The sequence below is a fragment of the Dioscorea cayenensis genome, chromosome 2 (genome assembly GCF_009730915.1).
Source record: "Dioscorea cayenensis subsp. rotundata cultivar TDr96_F1 chromosome 2, TDr96_F1_v2_PseudoChromosome.rev07_lg8_w22 25.fasta, whole genome shotgun sequence".
In the NCBI taxonomy this organism is placed as follows: Eukaryota; Viridiplantae; Streptophyta; class Magnoliopsida; order Dioscoreales; family Dioscoreaceae; genus Dioscorea; species Dioscorea cayenensis.
Genome location: NC_052472.1, coordinates 18,385,045 through 18,403,921, shown reverse-complemented (window position 1 = coordinate 18,403,921; position 18,877 = coordinate 18,385,045). Strand labels below are relative to the sequence as shown.

Here is an 18,877-nt window from a genome sequence, read left to right as displayed (position 1 = left end):
TCTAAATTTTTAGACTCATATATCGAACAATATGTAAATTGCCACCTTTACTTATACACTGCCAAGTCCTTTTACCAATAAGTTTTGCCATAAATACCACTGCTTCCCTGTTGCATAAAAAAAAGTGGAGAAAACCATAAAATAATTGAGTCTTGCATGAGGAAAAGGCTTATTAAAATTGTTAGGAAAAATTTCAAAAAAAAAAAAACCATGTGGTTTGGTGTTTTTATAATTTAAGGCATGTGTTTTTTTTTTATTAATGTACCTTGTGGTTTTCCGGTTTTGGCAAATCAAAGAAAAACTGTTGACCCTGTCAAATTTTACTGACGTGGCTAGGTAAAACCAACATTTAACTTTAAAAAACCTTTTCTTGTCCGAGCTGGCGCCAACTCATTTATCATCCATAATTAAATCAACAGTGAACAAAGGAGAAGCTCTCAATCGGGACAGCCATGAAGATTTTCAAATTAAGCTTCTCCTAATTTCCTTTCGCCTCTCTTTTATTTCCTATCTGGAGGAGAACGTCATCATTTTTTTAACCCTAGAAATCTTGTCTAAAAGATAACTTTCCCTTTCTCCACTGATGTCTGAAAGTTGGGTGATAATCGAGGTGGTCCTGAAGAAGAAGAGAGGTGTTAACCCTCTCATTAAATAACTTTCTCATTAAGCTAAATCCATTATTATTCTAACTTAATAAAATAATCAAGAGTGTGTTTGTTTGGCGGTATTTAAAAGTACATGTAATTGGAAATACATGATCTTTTAAAATCTAATATTTATTTGACTGAATTTGAGGAATTCAAAGTAGTTGCAACTACAATGGTAAGGGATTTTGTTGGATTTGTAACTACGCCCAAATCGTGCGTAGTTCAAACTCCTGCACTTTAGAATTTAAAGCAAGTTTTGCATGTGGTGTCACGTGACACCGAATTTTTATCTTTTTATTATTTTTCAGACCAATGTCTTGGCAGGATAACAAAAAATCTAGATTCATCTTTTATCTTTGTTTTTTTTTATTTGTAAGTTTCTTTTTTTTAAAATCTTTTTATTATTTTACAAAATTTTATCTTTAATTTTTTATTGATTGAATATCCTATTGAGTCCCTGTATTTTACTCAATTTGTCTTTTTAATCCCTATCTTTTAATTTGTTCTCAATAGATCCCTATATTGTCAAAATTGGACAAATTAAATCCAAATTGAGTAAAACACATGGAGTAATTAGGGGAACAACTGTGAGGGCTGGACCTAATTTACCCTATTTTGACAATATAGGGACCTAATGAAGACAAATTAAAAGATAGGGACTAAAACAGAAAATTGTGTAAAATACATGGATTAAATAGGGTATTTGGTAGGCTAAGATCTTTCATCATGTAAAATAAAAATAGTATATTATTATATTTTATATTAATATAAAATGAAAAAAATTAAATATAATAAATATAATATAATTATTAATAATAAAGGCTTATTATTATATTTTTATCAATACTTTGCTATAAAAAATCATAAATTGTGTAGTATATTTAATATAATTATTAAAATTAATAATAAATTGTAATGAAAACATAATTATATATTAAAAAAAAATAATTATTTGCATAATTATTTTTTGTTATTATTAATAATATTTAATTGTGTATTTATAATTAATTAAAATTAATATTGAACCAAGGTGGGGTAACCTCACAAACAAAGATGTTTATATCTTAGAAATATATCCAACTTAATAATATTTTCAAAATCCAGATTTACAAATCCCTCCAATCAAACACAAAATTTTATAATCCAGCATTCCAATTACATCAAACCAAACACCAGATTTAACACTCCTTGTATTTTTAAATACAGTAATTACAACTACATTGTAATTTGAAATCCACTGCAATTTCAACTACATCTAACCAAACACTACTTAAATTAACTAACTAGTCTGAATTGGAGCCAGCTCATACGAGAAAAGTTTTTAAAATGAAATGTCAATTTTATTCTGTCACATAAGTAAAATTCGAAGGAGTTGATAGTTTTACTTTACCAAAATCGAAAAATCATATGGTACATTAATATAAAAAAAAATACATGCCTTAAATTGCGAATACACGAAACCAATGATTTCTTTTAAATTTTCCTAAATTGTCATGAGAAAATTCTTGAATATATATATATATATATATATAATTTCCCATTTTTCAGGGTAAAAAATACAGCACATTTTGTTTAAAAAAAACAGCATATATCTTTATTTATATGTCATGAGCTTCATATCACAATGACTATATATTAATAAAAAAAAACCCCAACAAAAGATACAAAGCATAACATTTCACAACACAAGTACTCTCTACTTCTCAGCATCACTGCAAGTCCTCTTCCTGCACCTTCCTCTCCCTCTCTGCCTCCCTTTGCATCACGACTGCATCACAAAATATAAAAAAAATCCCAATTAATCAACCAACTTATAAAAATTCTCAAAATAATTAATAATTTCCCACACCTTCTTGTTGCTTATCATGTTCAGGAGAAGCACCAAGCAACGAAGCCATTGTCTGTCTTATCCTCTCCACCATCTTTCTCTCCCCCTTCATTATCTTCTTCTCCTCCTCTTCCTCCTTAGTCCCATGCACCATCTCTGAAATAACCTCACTGAGAGCTTTGTCATCCTCTCCAGGCCTCAACTTTTCCACCAAGTACTCTCTCACAGACACTCCTTTATCAGCCACCTTCTCCCCTTCCTCAACCCTCCCTCTGGGCTTCACCTTCTCCAACACCATGTTTGCCACCTTCTTCCCATACTCCATGGCTGAAGTTTCCTCATGTGGTCTTGTTGCTTCTCGTTCTCCTTCTTTTTTATGTTGGCTGGAAATAGTCATTTCTTCTAGTTTAGTTAGAAGAGGCTGAGACAAATCCACCTCCTCACCACCATCTCTATGAGCCTTTGTTTCCATTGCTGGTGCATCAGGATCAACTTCAAGAGGTGCAATGGATTCTCCAACAACCACACGGTCTTTTATCTCAACTTCATCAAGTGGCTCATGATGACCAACACCATGAACATCAGGATCAGTCTTTTGTTCTTCATCATCCTCTTCATAGCCATCATTATCATCATCATCATCTTCTTCTACATCAAGCTCATGGTGGTGGTATTGGTCCTCTCCATGCATCTTCTTCTCAAGTGTGTTCTTGATCTTCTTCACTTTGTCCTTCACTTTCTTCATCACTGGTTTCTTCTCATGAGGTGCTTCATCTACTCCCTCAATACCTAAACATGTTTCCATAGACGAACAACAAGAACATTATATGAAAATAATTAATAATACATTTACATATAATTAATTATACATAGGTAAAGGTGATTCTATTACTGGCATGGATGGCTCCTTGATGATCATCTTCATAAGTAACCCCGTGAGGAGGACAGGGATGTATCTCCATGGGATGAAGTGGCTTGATTTGTCTAGGTGGGGAGATTGAGAGAAGGAGAAAGGAGATAAATAAAACAGAGTGCGGTGTGGCAGCTTATGGATGTACGTGGAGCGCTGGTGATACGTGGCACCCTCGTATTATTAGAGCATGCATAACGAGGACACGCGTATGTTCTCTTTGTAGTTGGTGATCAAGATTCATTTTCTGGGGGAAAAAATACTATTAGCAAAGATACCTCTTCACGGATGAAGATACATTTTGTGAATTGTGAACCGTGATTGTGCATTGACTTCCATCTCACTTATATATATTTTTTCTTAATATAATCAGTATCATGATATTGTTTTTTGTTTTTGCCAAGTTGAGTGACCTAGCCGTTAAAAAAAACAAGGGCATGCATAAATTTCGGCGGAGCAAGTGTGAGGGAGCTCATGTACACATGGGTGCTGAGACCACCCGCACACAACTACTATTCACACTCCCAAAAATATATCTCACCCAAGATTCAAACTCTTACCACTTATGAAGGATTCTATTGGAGACCCGACTACTAATAAACCATTTAGTCGTTGGTTCAATACTACGATATTATTAGCTTTTGCATCAAGAGAAACAAGTGGTTTGGGATACTACCTTCTCAGAGCCTGCATGTGCTCATGCAAAGAACATGCTTTATTTGTTTAAATAGTTTAATTATTTATTTTAATAAAAAATATTAATAAAATTCATATATATTTATTTGTGAAAAATGGATAAATAAAAAATTAAAAATATAGTTATTATGGATATAAATAAAAAATGTTAAAAAAATAGAGGGATACATGTCAAATCGAAAGGTCTTATGTGAACGATGAATTTAACATCTACCACAAGATAAAATTTCACTATAGGTGAACGATGAATCTCCTATGTGACCTCTAGGAGGTTGCCAGCGAGGTCGACGGTGCAGACGGGGATGATTGTGATAATGTCGGAGGAGGTAAGGGCGGCAATAGCAGTCTTAAATGAGGCAAGCAGTCCTATCTTAGGTGGTTAGCTCGTCATCCTCCGATGGGTGTCAGTCGGCGAAGGGCATAGCCAGAATGAGTTTGGTGAGTGTGACTTCTGACCAGCAGCAGGGTGGCTCATGTCTAACCGGTGCTAAGAGTCCGCGCTCTCCCACAGAGGCAACATGTAGGCGATGTTTCCGCTCTTCGCATAAGACGGCGGAGTGCCGACATCAGGTCATTTGTCTGAGATGTGTCGGCGTCGGCCACATGGTTGCGTGATGCCCAGTGGTGCGAAGTCCTCGTTGTAAGAGGATGCATGTGAGTACAAAACGTGTGGCTTCAGGCAATCAACGGGAGGGGCCTCGTGATGATTCTGTGTGCTCTAAATGAGTGAGTACGAATGAGCAACTGGGTGCAATTAGTGTTATCGTTTTTCCAGAGGTGGTGGCCTCGTCTACACCTTGGCCAAATCGTGCGGCACTTTCACTTTCACTCACACAGGAGATTATAGAATTAAGGGAGAAGCTCACTAAGGTGGCGGTTCTTACCTCGGGGAGGGCTTTGTCAATGAATCTAGTATCTCGAAGTGGCTCCCTCTGTCATCAACAAGTCTCTTGCAGGCCTGATCACTCTGTTAAATGAGGTTGCCTTCCTTATTCTGTTGGCATGCCGGGAGGATGTTAAAGAAGTGTACAAACTTGGTAGTTTCAAGGTGGCCACCAAAGATGGTCCCTGTACCTTGAAGATTTCTCCTTGGTTGGCAGAGATTGTGGCGGAGGGCAAGGCTTCTGGGGAGGGGTAATGGATCCTTATTTGGAACCTGCCCCTTCATGGCTGGTGATGGAACATCATTTGTGAGGTGATGCGGCCAGTGGGAGAGTTGATTGCCCTATCGTAATCATTCCTGCCTCATAAATGATTCATCTCTGTGCTGATGCGCCGCTAAGAGGGGGGTCTCGCTACCTTTCAAGCTAGAGCTTAGTTGAGGTATGTGGAAGTATTCGATGCTGATTACCTTGGATCACGGGGAATTTACGATGTTCATACGGGAACTAGGAAGGTATATATATCCATATAGTAGTAAGGTGATGGTTATGGGGGTAGGTGGGCGGCTGATGGATCGCCGAGGTACGCATGAAATCTCTAGGGCAGAGAAAGGGAAGCAACCCTTTTCGTCAGTGGCCTTATTAGCTGATTTAGGGTCGGTGGAGCGCTGCTTCCACCTAGTTGACGCAGGAGGCAGCAAGTCCCCGGTCGGAGGTACATATCGAGGGCCGGTGATAGGGGAGGCGTTAGTAACCGGTGGAGTGAAGTTGGTGACCGTGGTTGAGTCTGCTCCTACGGCGGTGACGCTTCGTTACATCATCGGTCATCGAGGAGATGACCTGCCTGTCCAATTGATGATGGGGATCGGACTGTTGGTCTTGGAGGAGCGTGATTCTCCGAGCGCCGCAGGTCAGATCAGCTTGACGAGGTGAGGTCGCTTGGCTCGAGAACTCGACATGTCGTGCATTGGGTGGTGCGAGATCCAAAATCAGCATGGGATAGGTGTCGGGTAGCGCATGTCCAAGGTTGTCTTGACTGGGATTGATGGGCGACGTACCAGTGCTTCATGCGTGGAGACACATCCGAAGCTTGCTCCCTTGTGTGATGCTCGTGAAGAGGTGGATCCTATTGCGGTTAATGGGCCAGACTGGGGTTTGGCCCACTCTTTACCCAACAATTCTGGTTTTGATGTGGGAGACCCGTTATTGCTCTGTGAAGTGGGCCGGATGGTGGGCCTGTTCTTGGGCCAGATCATGTGCTGGATGTTATTAAGCCGAGGCTCTGTGTTGGGAAGGAAACTTCAGTTGAACCTCCAAAATTGGGGTGTCTTGATTTTGCCAATACGAATTTCGAAAATAGATGATTTGCATTCTCCTTCTGATGTTCTTGAGTCACCTGATCGCATTTCTGATTCAGACGATTCGAGTAGTGAATTTAAGAGGAATCTCACGAAGTTATTGCGAGATTTGCGAGGAGGTTTTGATTTGAATTCCACGAAGCAACCAATGGGGACACGTAGAAGTGAGAGACCAAAAAAGCCATCCTCACATTGCAATGAGGATGCCGGGTATGTTGCTGAGCCACAGCGATCCGCCAAGAAGAAGGTGTTGCGAGGTGACATTAGGAAAGGTACGACTTCTAAACCACTTCTTCTATCTGATTATTGTGATGCTTGTGGTATCTATTTTGTTGATTCTGCACCTGAATGTATTAATCACCTCCGCTTGTTAGAACAGTCAAGGGCGCCCCTGTCCCGGGAGCCAGTGGCGACCTCCTCTGAGGGTCACGTTGCTTGATGTGTGTTATGAATATTATTACCTGGAATGTTAAGGGTTTAGGGAGACCGGCGAAGCGGTTTCTTGTTAAGGACTTTTTAAATTTGCACTTTGCTGACATATGTTATCTTCAAGAGTCTAAAATGGAGGAGATTCCCCCTGCTCTTTGGCGCAAAATTGGTGGGAGTAGACTGGATCATTCTTCTCTGTGCCAACGCATGGCTCAGAGGATGGGATTATCATGGTTTGGAATAGTGGGATTTTGACTAGCAAACTGCTGAAGGTGGGCTCCTTCAGTCTAACAGTAGAATTCTATTTAAAATATGAGAATTTGATGTAGCAGTGTACTATGGTTTATGGGCCAAATGCCAGGGCATTGAAGCATGTCTTTTGGGAGGAGCTAAAGGATTGCGTAGGGATATCTGGTATTCCCGGCATTATTTGCAGGGACTTCAATGCAACTTTTGATGTGGGGGATAAAATCTCGGGTCCTCCTAATTTAGAGGACATTACAAACGCTAATGCTTTCCTGCAAGACCTGGTGTTGCAGGAGCCACCTTCTTTTGGTAAAAGATTCTCTTGGACTAATGGACAAGCCAGCCCGATATGGGTTAAGTTGGATTACTTTCTTGTAAACAGTGTTTGTGTGAACACCTTCCCTAAGATGATCTAGAATAGTCTTCCGAGATTAGGGTCAAATCATGTGCCTATTCGACTTGAGGTAGGTATTCATACTTTAAACCAGCAACCTTTCAGTTACAAGTTGATTTGGTCCTCTGTGGATGGCTTCCACGAATTAGTTGAATAGTGGTGGTTTGATTTATCTCCTGAGGGCTACGGTGCTTTTATTTTGGCTAAAAAAGTGGCAGGACTTAGGAGACAAATGCGGCACTGGGCGAAATTCTCTTTCGGGTCCATTAAACTTAAGAAGCTGGCCTTATTGCATGATCTTAAAAAAATTGTCATCGCGAAAGAGACCCGACTATTATCACCATTGGAATAGAAATAGGAAGAGGACCTTCTATTGAATTTAAGTGAGATTCGGAAACAAGAGTAAGTATACTAGAAACAAAGATCAAGACTCCAATGGTTGAAGGAAGGAGATGATAACAACCGTTTTTTTCCATGCGGTCGCCAATGGGCGTAAACATCAGAATTTCATCCCTACTTTATGTATCAATGGGGCTACTTTTAATGATCCACGGGAGATTGTAAAATTTTCTCTTATCATTTTAACCAGCAGTTTTGGCTCCATCGGTCTTCCAGATTCAGGGTTGATCTCCGAAAGTTGCTAGCCAACAAGATGCAGGTGGACTTATCCCAGCTGGAACGCCCTTTCTCTTTGGAGAAAATCAAAGGTGCGGTTTTTGAGTTGGGAGGGAATAAAGCTCCTAGACTTAACAGTTTCCCTTTGCAGTTCTTCAGATAGTTCTGGGATATTATTAAGCTTGACCTTCTGAAACTTTGTGAGGTCTTCTTTTTTGGGAGAGCTAACCTAGAAAAGATTAACTGAGCTAGTATTGAGCTCAGTCCCAAGGTCGTTACACCGGAATTGCCGGGAGATTATCGCCCCATTAGCCTAATTAACTCTTTCTTGAAAATTCTGTCGAAGCTCTTGGCAACACGTTTGAGTATGGTCATAAACTCATTAGTTGATTTAGATCAATCAACTTTCCTGAAAGGTCATTGTATCCTGGATAATATTGCCACTGCTGAAGAACTGATTTTTAGCCTGCACAAGCATAGGCTCCCTGGGCATATTTTGAAAGTTGACTATGCCAAGGCATTTGATTTGGATGATTAGGACTTTCTGGTTAATTGTTCTCCGAATGGGTATATCCGCTACCAGAGAGGATTGAAAGTAGGGTGATCCTCTGTCTCCATTACTGTTTGTTCTTGTTACAGATATCCTAAGTTCAATGTTTACCCATGCTAAATTCTTTGGGTAGTCACTTAACTTTACTATTAGATCAAATTGGTCACCGAATTTTAATTTGAATCAATTTGGTCACCATCCTTTCATTTCATTTCACCGGCTAGTCACTGCCCATTTTTCAGTAGCCCTTTGCTTATGTGGCACCGGACATGTTCAGTTTACTAGTCCACATCAGCAACTTAACTTAAATGACCACCATGTCAGCATCTTCTTCCCCATTTTGTTTCAAACTTTGAGAGAAAATAATGGGAGCTTGGAATGGGAGCTTGGATGAAGGGCGAGGATGTTTACCTCATGAGTGTTGGGGATAGTCATGCTGTTCTGACGCATAAGAATGAGGAAAGGTGGGAGCTTGGAATGATCAGTGAGGAGGCCATAGTCAAAGAGGTGGATGATAATGGTAATCACTGTTTATCTGCCCTGCAATTAACCTTGGATCACAGTGCTTCTGTTCAAGAGGTGATTAAGATAAAGATGATTTCTTTGATGATCTTTTTTCTCTGTTTATATATATATATATATATATAATATGGAATTTTAATAGTTTTGATTGCATTGTTATGTGTGATTCAGGAGGTGCATAGAATAAGAAATGGGCATCCTGATGATTGTTTAGCAATAGTGAATGATAGAGTAAAGGGCTCATTGAAGATCACCAGAGCTTTTGGTGTTGGTTTTCTCAAATAGGTATAACACTAAAGATTGGTTCATGCATCGGTATGAGGGAAGCATTAATGATAGCAGTTCCCACCCACTTGCTAATGAGGAAGATGATGGTTTGGTTGAGGACAAATTTAGCGTCGAAAATTCAGTTGAGATAGAATCCAAGTGGTAATGGGTTTACAGAGAATTAACTACAGGGTTTGGAACGCATTAGATCAGTCAGAGTCATGGCGTCTCCTCTCCTTGTCCTTGCAGTGCCTCCGCTTCTCATCTAAATCCCGAGAGTGTTTCTTCTCATGCTTCTCACGTTTTCTCTCTTTCTCTTCTCTCCTTTCTTCATGTCTCCATTTCTTCCTTCTTTCATCCTCATCATGATATTCTTCAGTAATTTTTGGCTCACAAGTCATTGGCAATGCCTCTTCTTCATATTCATGTTGCACCTCCTTTAGCTCCACTTGAAAAGAACTCAATTCTGCTTGCTCACGAGGAACTCTAGAGCCATTGGCAATAAAGAAAATCACAGATTAAGAACAAATGGAATCTGAAAAATAACAAATGGAACGCCATTGTTTTCTCTTAATGTTTGAAGCAAAATGAGGAAGAAGATGTTGACATGGCAGTCATTTAAGTTAAGCTGCTGATGTGGACTAGTCAACTAAACATGCCTGGTGCCACATAAGTAAAGGGCAACCAGAAAATGGATAGTGACTTGCCGGTGAGATGAAATGAAAGGACGATGATCAAATTGATTCAAATTAAAATTCGATGACTGATTTGATATACTAGTAAAGTTAAGTGACTATCCAAAAAATTTAGCCCATGCTCTCAATTCTAAGATCTTAATCGAGCCTTTGGGCTGAGTTTGGAATTAAGTGCAATCTCCACTACGCTGATGATATTTTGGTTTTGACTACGGGAGGGCTTGAGGATATCTGGATCATATAACTGATTTTATACCTTTTTGAAGGTATGACTGGGTTAGAAACTAATTTTTCAAAAACGTGGCTCTACTCATGTAGACTGGGGAGCTTCCCGATTCGGCAGCTACTGCCACATTAAATTGCACTGTGGTGTTTCTTCCAGTTAATTACCTGGGTATCCCGATATCTGGTAGGCAGCCTCATAGGCAGGATTGGGAAGGGCTTATTCTCAAGGTTAGAAGGAGACTATCTTCATGAAAAGTGCAACACCTCTCTTTAGGCCAGCGTCTCACTCTGGTGAACTCTGTTCTATCAGCTATACCAACATACTAGATGCCTATCTTTCGGCTGCCCTGTTGGGTTATTAAAGAGATCGACAGAATTCATAAAGACTTCTTATGGTCGGGACCAGATATTGATTACCCTAGGTGTCATTTGGTAGGTTGGAAGAATCTGTGTCGACCACGTGCCCAAGGGGGTTGGGGAATTCTAGATCTTGTTATCTTCAACCAAGCTCTATTAGGGAAGTGGTGGTGGAAGTTTGTATCTGACCCATCTTGGAGTGGTGCGATGGTGTGCAATTCAATTATGGCCCGACTCGGTCAAGGTTGGACCCTACTCAGTCAGGCATGATATCTTTTTTTATAAAAGGGGTGTTAAGTTGCCTGCCAGCTCTTAGGGGTTGCATCTCACACGAAATTAAAACTAGAAAAGAAACACTTTTTTGGAAAGACTGTTGGCTTGACAGTAAGGCACCCATGTACTTGTGGCAGGACGATTTTAGAGGCAGTCTACAACCCAACGGCACGGTCCATGAGCTTCTCCATCTCTGTGATAGGCCTCCATTTTCGGAGAATGAGGGTGTTCTACGTTGCAGAGAGCATCTATGGGTGTCAGATGGGGCGACAAAGGACATTATGCGGTGGAGTCTTACGGGAACAGGATCTTCTCAGTAAAATGTTTTTATAATTTCTTAATCGATGGGGGTCTGAGATGCCAAGTGGCGAAGTTCTTTTTACACAGCTAGTGCCCAAAGAAAATCAGCCTCTTCAATTGGCTTGCGTGGGAAAACAAAATTCATGCGTTGGAGAACCTAGCATACAGAAGGTGCAATAGGCTACTGACTGCAACTTGTGTTCTGTGCTATACTGGGATCGAATCTGTCGATTATTTCTTCTTTCAGTGCCCTTTTGCCAAACATGTGTGGAATTACTTTATTAGGCTTTTTCAACTCCCTGATCTACCTTCTTCCATGGCCCAACTTTGGGGACATTGGAGGCTATGTTGGCTTCTAGCTAGGAGGGTCTTTGGAGACCTTCTTGTGAAAGTGATTGTCAGGAATATTTGGCTTGCTGAAAATGATTGCATTTTTAATGACAATACTTTGCCTGCGCATTGCATTATATTGAAAATTGACAGATTGATCTTATCTTGGTTCTCTTCAATTGCGGAGGACCCTAGGGAGAGGTGTGGCGATGATTTATCTATTATCAAAAGGAGCCTGGAGTTCTTAGGCCCTTGAGTGGAGGTTGTCGGTGTGACTCTGCCGGCTGAGGAGGTTCATGATCAGAGTACCGGCTAGGATTCTGCAGTGACCCAGAGTATAGCTTGTCTTCCTCGCCCTGCTTTTTTTTCTATCCTTTTTGCTCTTTTCTGTGTCTGTTGTACTTTACCACATCTAGTGGTTGTTGTTCTTCTCTGTTAGTTAATAGGGGTTATGGACTCTGTTGTACTTATTTTTCATTAATTGAAGTTGTTCATCCACCTTTATTTTTTAAAAAAAAAATGGTCTTATGTGTCCCAATTACTAAGATCAAAGGTGAGCTTTCAGAAGAATTAGCTATCTACTAATTGCTGTTGAAGTTAAGTATCATATGAGACAAAAAAAATTGTGACAAATAATTCTGAATTTGAGCAATACAAAAATAAATTACTATCTTCTCGTTGTTTTTTCTGCTGCTTATGTTTCTAGAAGCACTTGTGCCTCACCTCTGGTGAGAGTTTCTGTTCTTTCTAATCTACCTATACTGTGCTTGTATGATGTGTTTTTTTTTCAATAAATTTGTGATTTATCTACTTTTATCAAAAATAAATAAATAAATTACAATAATATATAGAAAATCTGTCATTCTGAAAACAGTGTGATAACAAAACACATTTTATAATGGGGTGCCTATTACATCTTTTCTTTAACATATTATTAAAATGAGAATTTTGTCATTTATTTCAGATCAGCTAGTTGAAGATATTGATTTTTCAGGTGCAGAAGATCCTCTAGCGTGATATAGGTAATATATTTGTAAAATTATAATAAAATATTTAATATTATATATATATATATATATAATTATATATAGAAATTAGAAAAAAAATAATCCTGCAATTTATATGCAGAAAAAAGGATTCTCATTGACAAATTAAAAAAACACAGAATGGTATACACTTTTTACTCTTGGAACCTTTAAATCACTCTTGACCCAGTAAGGCCACCAGTTCTCAACTCTTCCCAATGGAAAAGCAAGATACGACCTCAGAAGGAAAAAGAGAAAAAGAAAAAAAAAATACATTTTGAATATGCACAATATAATATTTTTATCTTTTTTTTTTTCTGCAAATCTTGATGAACTTGCAAGCTCTGAATTTGCTACCTCAAATGTGCAGCCTATACAGACATCATTAGCTATCATATGAACAAGAACAAAACTAATTCTTCATGGAATTTTTAAGACTTCTGATTCTCATCACTAGTTGCTGTCTCTCACCTTCAACCTCTGCAAACTTGAGGCTTATATCTGAATATCTTTCTTGCATTTCTTTCAGCTCTGCTTCCATGGATTCATTCCTTTGTTTCAATGCTGCCACTTCACTTAAAATCTCAGCAATGTAACCTTGTTCAATCTTCAACTTCTCACCATCAGCCTTGTTTTCCTGCAGTTTGTATGTGAACTCAAGTTAATTAAATATTCAATAGAATTACCGGTGTTTTTGGCTGCTTACCTGTTCAAATTTCAATGCATTCTCTTTATCTTCACAGATGCATTCCTCTTGTTCATCATTGAGATTGTCCTGCTATTCAAAGATCAAAACATTTCTTCGAAAATAATAGAATTACTTGATAAGAAGAGGAAATTGTATTTATCACTAACCTTATTTATCATGCCTTCACAATTGCTTCCCTCTCTGTTTCTTCCCAGTTCCTCAATTTTATCATTGAGATCCTTCTCCTTTTTTATGAACAAATTCTTTGTTTCCTCAAGTTCAGCATTCTTCAACTTCATTTCTTCCTGCCAAACAAATAAATAGTTATTGCCATAAGCCAAATTAGTTAATTACTGCATTATCAACCTGAGTTTACCTGAAGAATTCGGACTTTTTCACGCAATGCAGAAACTTCCTTAGAGCTCTGTGGCGTCATATTAGATCTACTGTTCTTGTTTCTAATTGAGGTCTTTGCAGCTGCATCTGTCACTGCATGTCTTGCATTGTTTTCTTTTAGCTTCTTCTCAAACCGAGCAATCATGTCGTCCTTTTTCTGAAGATCATCGACTAGATGAGATATTTGTTTCCTTAGTTTCTCCTTTTCCAGCTCATCTTCTAACAAAGAATGCTTCATGCCTGAGGAGTTCACTTGAAGTGTCTCCACTTCACAGTTCAGAGTTTGGATCATCGTTTCCTTTTCATCACTTAAACTTCTCAAATTACTAAGCTCTTCCAATGATTTATTCATTTCTTCTCTAACCGAAGATATTTCTCGCTCAAGCTCTTCTTTTTCCAATTTTCTGTCCTTCAACATCCTCTCACTTTCCTCAACTGCCAACGTTAATCTTTCAATCTCAGCCACAAGGTCTTCTTTCTGTTGTACCTGTTCAGCAAGATCATTCTTCTCTTCCAAAAGCCTTTCAATTTCCTCCGAGTAAGCCTTTCGCATTTCTTCAATCAGCTTTTTCTGATTCTCCAATGCTGCAGACTTATTTTCAAGTTCAGAGAGCAACTCATTTGCTTCATTTGTCTTCATATCTAACAATTTCGACTGCTCTTCAAGTTCGGCACGGTGTTGTTCATGCACTAATTCAAGCTCATCATTGGCTTTCTCAAGCAGTTCTTCAAGATGACATTTCTCCAACTGCAACTCACTAGCTTCCTTCATTGCTTTCGTTGCTAATTTCTCATTCGCATCAAACGTAGATGATAACTGTGAGGAAAGTACTCTGAACTCCTCTTGAAGCCGTTCGGCAGTGTTAGCATTTCTCCATCTTATTTTCCTCATCGCCTCTTCCGCTTGTATTGCCCTCTGCTCCTGCTTGATCTTTGCCTGTGTTACTGTTTCAAGATCAGCTCTGAATTGCTCTGCCTGCTTTGCCAGCTCTTTCTCTAAACCTGCAACATGAGACTCAAGATCATTGATAATTGCTAAATGCGCCGAGCATTCATATTGCATCCTGAGTTGTTCGCGCAATTGTATTTGTTCAAGTTTTGATGAGAGGTCATGGTTTTCCTGCTTCATAATCTCGTAATCGAGAGCTATTTGTTCCATCTGCATCTCCATTTCTTCGCGTTCCTTTGCATACAGCTCTAACTCACTTTTCAAGTCAATTATCTGCTGCTCAAGTGAAATAGTAACTCCTGCATCACCCTTCACCAATACTTCCAATGCATACTGATCTTCATCATCATGCTGAGACATGGTTTTCGGTAACTCTTTCTTGTGTTTGTAACTCTTCGAATGCAGAACTATATTCCCATTTTCACTGAAATCCTCATCGGCACGCGCAATGTGAACTACTTCAATGCTGTTATCACCGCCGATCTCCTTTTCCTTTTGTTCCAATAATTCATCCAATTCTCTAACAGCAAGAATCAACTCAGAATTAGATTCTTGTGTCTTTTCTAACTGAAACCGAAGATTCGCATTCAAACTCTTCTCATGACTAAGTTCTTCTTTAATTTCTTCAAGCACTGATCTTAAGTCCTCATCATCGACCTTTGATACTTTCGGCGTGTTCATGAAGCTGAGTCTCTTCAGGGAGGCTTTAAATTCTTCACATTCTCTTCGAGCAGCATCTCTTTCGTCTTTAAGACCACCGATCTCAAATGAAAGTTCTTGACCACGCTTGCTCTCCTTCACAACTTGTTTACGGAGAGTCTGCAACTCCAATTCCGATACATCTAATTGTCTCACAAGTGCAATTGCATCACTTCTTAGTTTTTCAAGATCAACATTAGGATCATGCAATCTTTCTCTCCAACTATTATCCCCAGAAGTGTGTGCTAACTCATCCATATTTCCATCAAGAGCTGAATTTAGAGACCACTCTGCCGAACTATTTATCGGATTGAGTGGTGCTAAGGAAATGCCATTGCCGGTTCCATTCCCTTTCGGTGTATACTGTCCAGAACTACTATCTGAACCTGATGCCGATTCAAAGCTGCTAGATTTTCGAAGTTCACCATTGGTAAACAAATTTTCCTGACAATACACCAGTGTAAAAAAATATGAATCATTAATTTCTTTTCGGTAAATCTAAAATTCATTTATTCATGTTATGCATGTTTATAGTCTTACTTTCACAGAACTAGTGCCGTCAATTTCGCCATTGCTCAATTGGCTCTGCAATGTTTTGCGAGGCTGTTTAATAATTGTATCTCCATTTTCTTCGGTTTCTCTGAAGAATTAGACTAACAAATGTAAACAAAAACTAAATTTTCAAGATAAACAGCTTGTGGTAATTAATCAAGATATTATTACCTTCTTCTTTCAACATCTTCACCTTCAATTCTCTGTACTGTAAGCTAGTAAATTTTTTGAATGACAGAAATCAACCAAACATAAATACAAAAGTCAGGATCACATGAAATATCTGAAACTCAACATATCTGTTCAGAAAAGTAAATGTTAATCAGAAAAACTCTGGTTCCTTATTTAAAGCAGGGATGGGAAGCTTGTGATTTCTAGGTATTCAAATTTATAACAAAACCAAAAATAAAAATAAAAAAAAAAAATGAAGAAAAATGCTCACATGAAGGATTGCTCCACTGTTTGATCCCTTGAGAGGTAATGAAACAGAATAGGGTTTGAAAATCTGGGCATAATCTGCAAGATTAATAGAGGTCTCTCCCAAAAGTCCAGCTTTTGTTGATCCCTAAATGAAAATTTGAATCAAATCAATGATAAATTTAAAGATTAATGCTTGGAAAACACAATGTGAATCTCTTCTTACAGGTGATGAAACTAGAAATTGGTAAAACTTTTCATTGAATTTCATAGATTTTGGATCCTGAACAAGTCTTGCAGTTTCAAAAACTGGCTTCAACCATTGACATTCTCCATTCACCACTTCAGCCTTGTCTGATTTCAGACTTGGTTTTCCAACATCCAAAGGAACAAGAGACACAACCATTGTTTCCCATCCCACCAATGGCACCTAAAAACAAAACAAAAAGCAACAAAAAAACAACATGAGAGAAGATGAAAGATTGGATTTTGATTGATTAGAAACAATACCTGGGTGACATGGAACTGGAACTTGAAAACAGCTTTGACTCTGTTCTTCTCATTCCTCCATCTTGCAGACTTGAACATTATTATTATTATTATTATCTCTGAGTTTTCCCTTCAGTTCTTCACCATTTCAAATGGAATATACCAAACAGTGAACTACAAATTGCAGAACAAGAAAGACAATGCATTGCACAGATTTTCTGGCAAGCAATACAAACAAGATTGAAAAAGAGGATGAGTTTGTAAGACAATGACAAGAGATGGATGTGATAATGGAATGTGAGAACAAAGGCTGGAGTGTGCCTGGAAAAAGAGCAAGGTAGCAGCAGCAGCAGCAGATCCAACAAGTAACTCACACTCTCTCTCTCTCTCTCTCTCTCTCTCTCAAAATTAAGAAGCTTCTGCAGTAATGACCTTGGAATGCTGTATGGTTTACTTTTTATATATATATATATATATATATATATATATTAATGAAACATAATCACATTTCAATGTAGTAAGTAATTATTTTTTAAGTAGAATTATGGTTTAGTTGTGCACATGAATAAGAAAATAATAAAAGAGTAAAGATCTGACTTACTCTCTTGAATAAGAATAGAATAAGGAAAAGGGAAAGATGATGATTTTTTTATTTTTTATTTTAATTTTTTTACTTTCTCTCAGGGCAAGAAATGTTTGAAGGAAGGATGGTGGAAGAAGAGTGATGGAAAGTGTCTGTTGGTGTGACTGACTTGCGTAATACTCACAGCAAGGGAACTAAATGAGCTTTGTTAAGCGTTTTTGGTTGACAGTACTTATCTCTTGCCTAACTTTGTTTTGACCATTTTGTCCTTATTTTGACTTTCTTGCCCATTTATTACATGTAAAAACAAATAAATAAATAAATAAATAAACATTATCTGTTTTGGACTTACAATATTAAACTCAAATCATGCTTCTTTTTTTTTCTCTTTTTATTTTTACTTGTCATATTTTGAGTTTTTTTTGTTTCTTTTTACTTGTCACATTAAAAATTTTGTGCAGCATTAAACATTTTTTTAAAATTTACTCTTTAATTGAATATACTTGTATAATTTTTAATAAGTCATAATCAACTAAGCATTAAATCATATACTCCACTTAGTGAAGTTTTAAATAGGGGTAATTTTGAAAAGTAATGAATTTTTTTTATAAAATATAGGTAATTAACTAATTTTAACTATTTTTTCTTAATCGGTATAAATTAGGTAAATGTGACAAGTAAAATAGAACGGAAAAGTATGTTTTACTCTCATCCCAAATTAAACTTTTAATTATATAAATTATGCAATATTTCTAACTACTAGTAAGGCTAAATATATGCTTTCATTACATATTAAAATAACAAATTTATTTTAGTAATATACCACTATTGTTAAATAAAGAAAAAATATATAAAAATTTAAATTAACGCTTGGTATTTATGATTTTTTTTCTTTATGATCGAAAATAAAGAAAAGAGTAAAAGCAATTTGTTTTTTAATAATATTGATAAGTGACGGCAATAACTTTTAATTGGTCTATTGATACTTAGTTCTTTGTGTAGAGTGTTCGTGTTCTACTGAGAAAGTAAGTTTGAATCTCAAGTCATGCAAAATGAAGGCACATATGGATAAGCAACGGTAATTACCTTTTAGTTGATTTATTGACACTAAATCCCCAGTGTAAATTAAAATATTTATGTCTTATTGAGGAAATATGTTCAAATCTCAACTCACACAAAGTAAAAGGTGTGAGTAATAACTCCATGCCTACCTCAAACACCTATATGAGCCCCTGCCAAGCAGTTTGCCTACAATCATAAAAATAAATAAAATAAAAAAATATGCCATTTCTAATTTTTGAGTTGTGGTGGTATAATTTTGGTTTTTTTTTATACCAAAAATTTTGAATCTGAGTTATGGTCAAATAATGAGATTAATATAAATAGTGATTCATAAGATATAAACAAATATGAATTTCTAGATGCATTTCGGAACCAACTACCTTTATAGGGTATGTAATATAATTCATTGAAAATTAGTCACTAATTATGAAGTTAATAGAAGGGTAGGGAAAAGGTTTGGAATTTGCATAAAGTATAAGGGCACTTTGGGAATC

The 18,877-nt window shown here is 37.5% G+C and overlaps 3 protein-coding genes across 4 annotated transcripts; 1 reads left to right on the top strand and 2 right to left on the bottom strand.

Moving 5' to 3' along the window:
• Positions 1–2,265: 2,265 nt before the first annotated feature.
• LOC120280685 (low-temperature-induced 65 kDa protein-like) lies at positions 2,266–3,451 on the bottom strand. Its single transcript, XM_039287616.1, has 3 exons — positions 3,368–3,451; positions 2,497–3,264; positions 2,266–2,415 (listed from the first exon to the last, which is right to left on the bottom strand). The coding sequence occupies exons 1-3, from the start codon at positions 3,435–3,437 to the stop codon at positions 2,357–2,359; spliced, it is 897 nt and encodes a 298-aa protein (XP_039143550.1). The 5' UTR covers positions 3,438–3,451; the 3' UTR covers positions 2,266–2,356.
• Positions 3,452–8,932: 5,481 nt separating this feature from the next.
• LOC120273725 (probable protein phosphatase 2C 4) lies at positions 8,933–9,361 on the top strand. Its single transcript, XM_039280429.1, has 2 exons — positions 8,933–9,133; positions 9,248–9,361. The coding sequence occupies exons 1-2, from the start codon at positions 8,933–8,935 to the stop codon at positions 9,359–9,361; spliced, it is 315 nt and encodes a 104-aa protein (XP_039136363.1).
• Positions 9,362–12,640: 3,279 nt separating this feature from the next.
• LOC120277456 (centromere-associated protein E-like) lies at positions 12,641–16,894 on the bottom strand. Of its 2 annotated transcripts, none has more exons than XM_039284314.1 (9): positions 16,760–16,894; positions 16,476–16,679; positions 16,275–16,397; positions 16,004–16,047; positions 15,821–15,920; positions 13,613–15,724; positions 13,404–13,541; positions 13,255–13,326; positions 12,641–13,185 (listed from the first exon to the last, which is right to left on the bottom strand). In XM_039284314.1, exons 1-9 carry the CDS (start codon positions 16,835–16,837, stop codon positions 12,961–12,963), a joined length of 3,096 nt encoding a protein of 1,031 aa, XP_039140248.1. In that variant the 5' UTR covers positions 16,838–16,894; the 3' UTR covers positions 12,641–12,960. The 2 variants fall into 2 exon arrangements, with proteins under 2 accessions (XP_039140248.1, XP_039140256.1); XM_039284322.1 differs by having other exon boundaries at positions 13,255–13,323.
• Between the last annotated feature and the right edge of the window lie 1,983 nt (positions 16,895–18,877).

Excerpts from the sequence above, each read along its gene's own strand:
- LOC120280685 (XM_039287616.1), bottom strand. The coding sequence starts at position 3,437 with ATGGAGATACATCCCTGTCCTCCTCACGGGGTTACTTATGAAGATGAT. Across the intron at positions 3,265-3,367 it reads TCAAGGAGCCATCCATGCCA|GTATTGAGGGAGTAGATGAA; the intron begins GTAATAGAATCA and ends AAACATGTTTAG. Across the intron at positions 2,416-2,496 it reads ACATGATAAGCAACAAGAAG|TCGTGATGCAAAGGGAGGCA; the intron begins GTGTGGGAAATT and ends TTTGTGATGCAG.
- LOC120273725 (XM_039280429.1), top strand. The coding sequence starts at position 8,933 with ATGGGAGCTTGGATGAAGGGCGAGGATGTTTACCTCATGAGTGTTGGG. Across the intron at positions 9,134-9,247 it reads ACAGTGCTTCTGTTCAAGAG|GAGGTGCATAGAATAAGAAA; the intron begins GTGATTAAGATA and ends TGTGTGATTCAG.
- LOC120277456 (XM_039284314.1), bottom strand. The coding sequence starts at position 16,837 with ATGTTCAAGTCTGCAAGATGGAGGAATGAGAAGAACAGAGTCAAAGCT. Across the intron at positions 16,680-16,759 it reads TCCAGTTCCATGTCACCCAG|GTGCCATTGGTGGGATGGGA; the intron begins GTATTGTTTCTA and ends TTTTGTTTTTAG. Across the intron at positions 15,921-16,003 it reads GAAGATGTTGAAAGAAGAAG|AGAAACCGAAGAAAATGGAG; the intron begins GTAATAATATCT and ends CTAATTCTTCAG.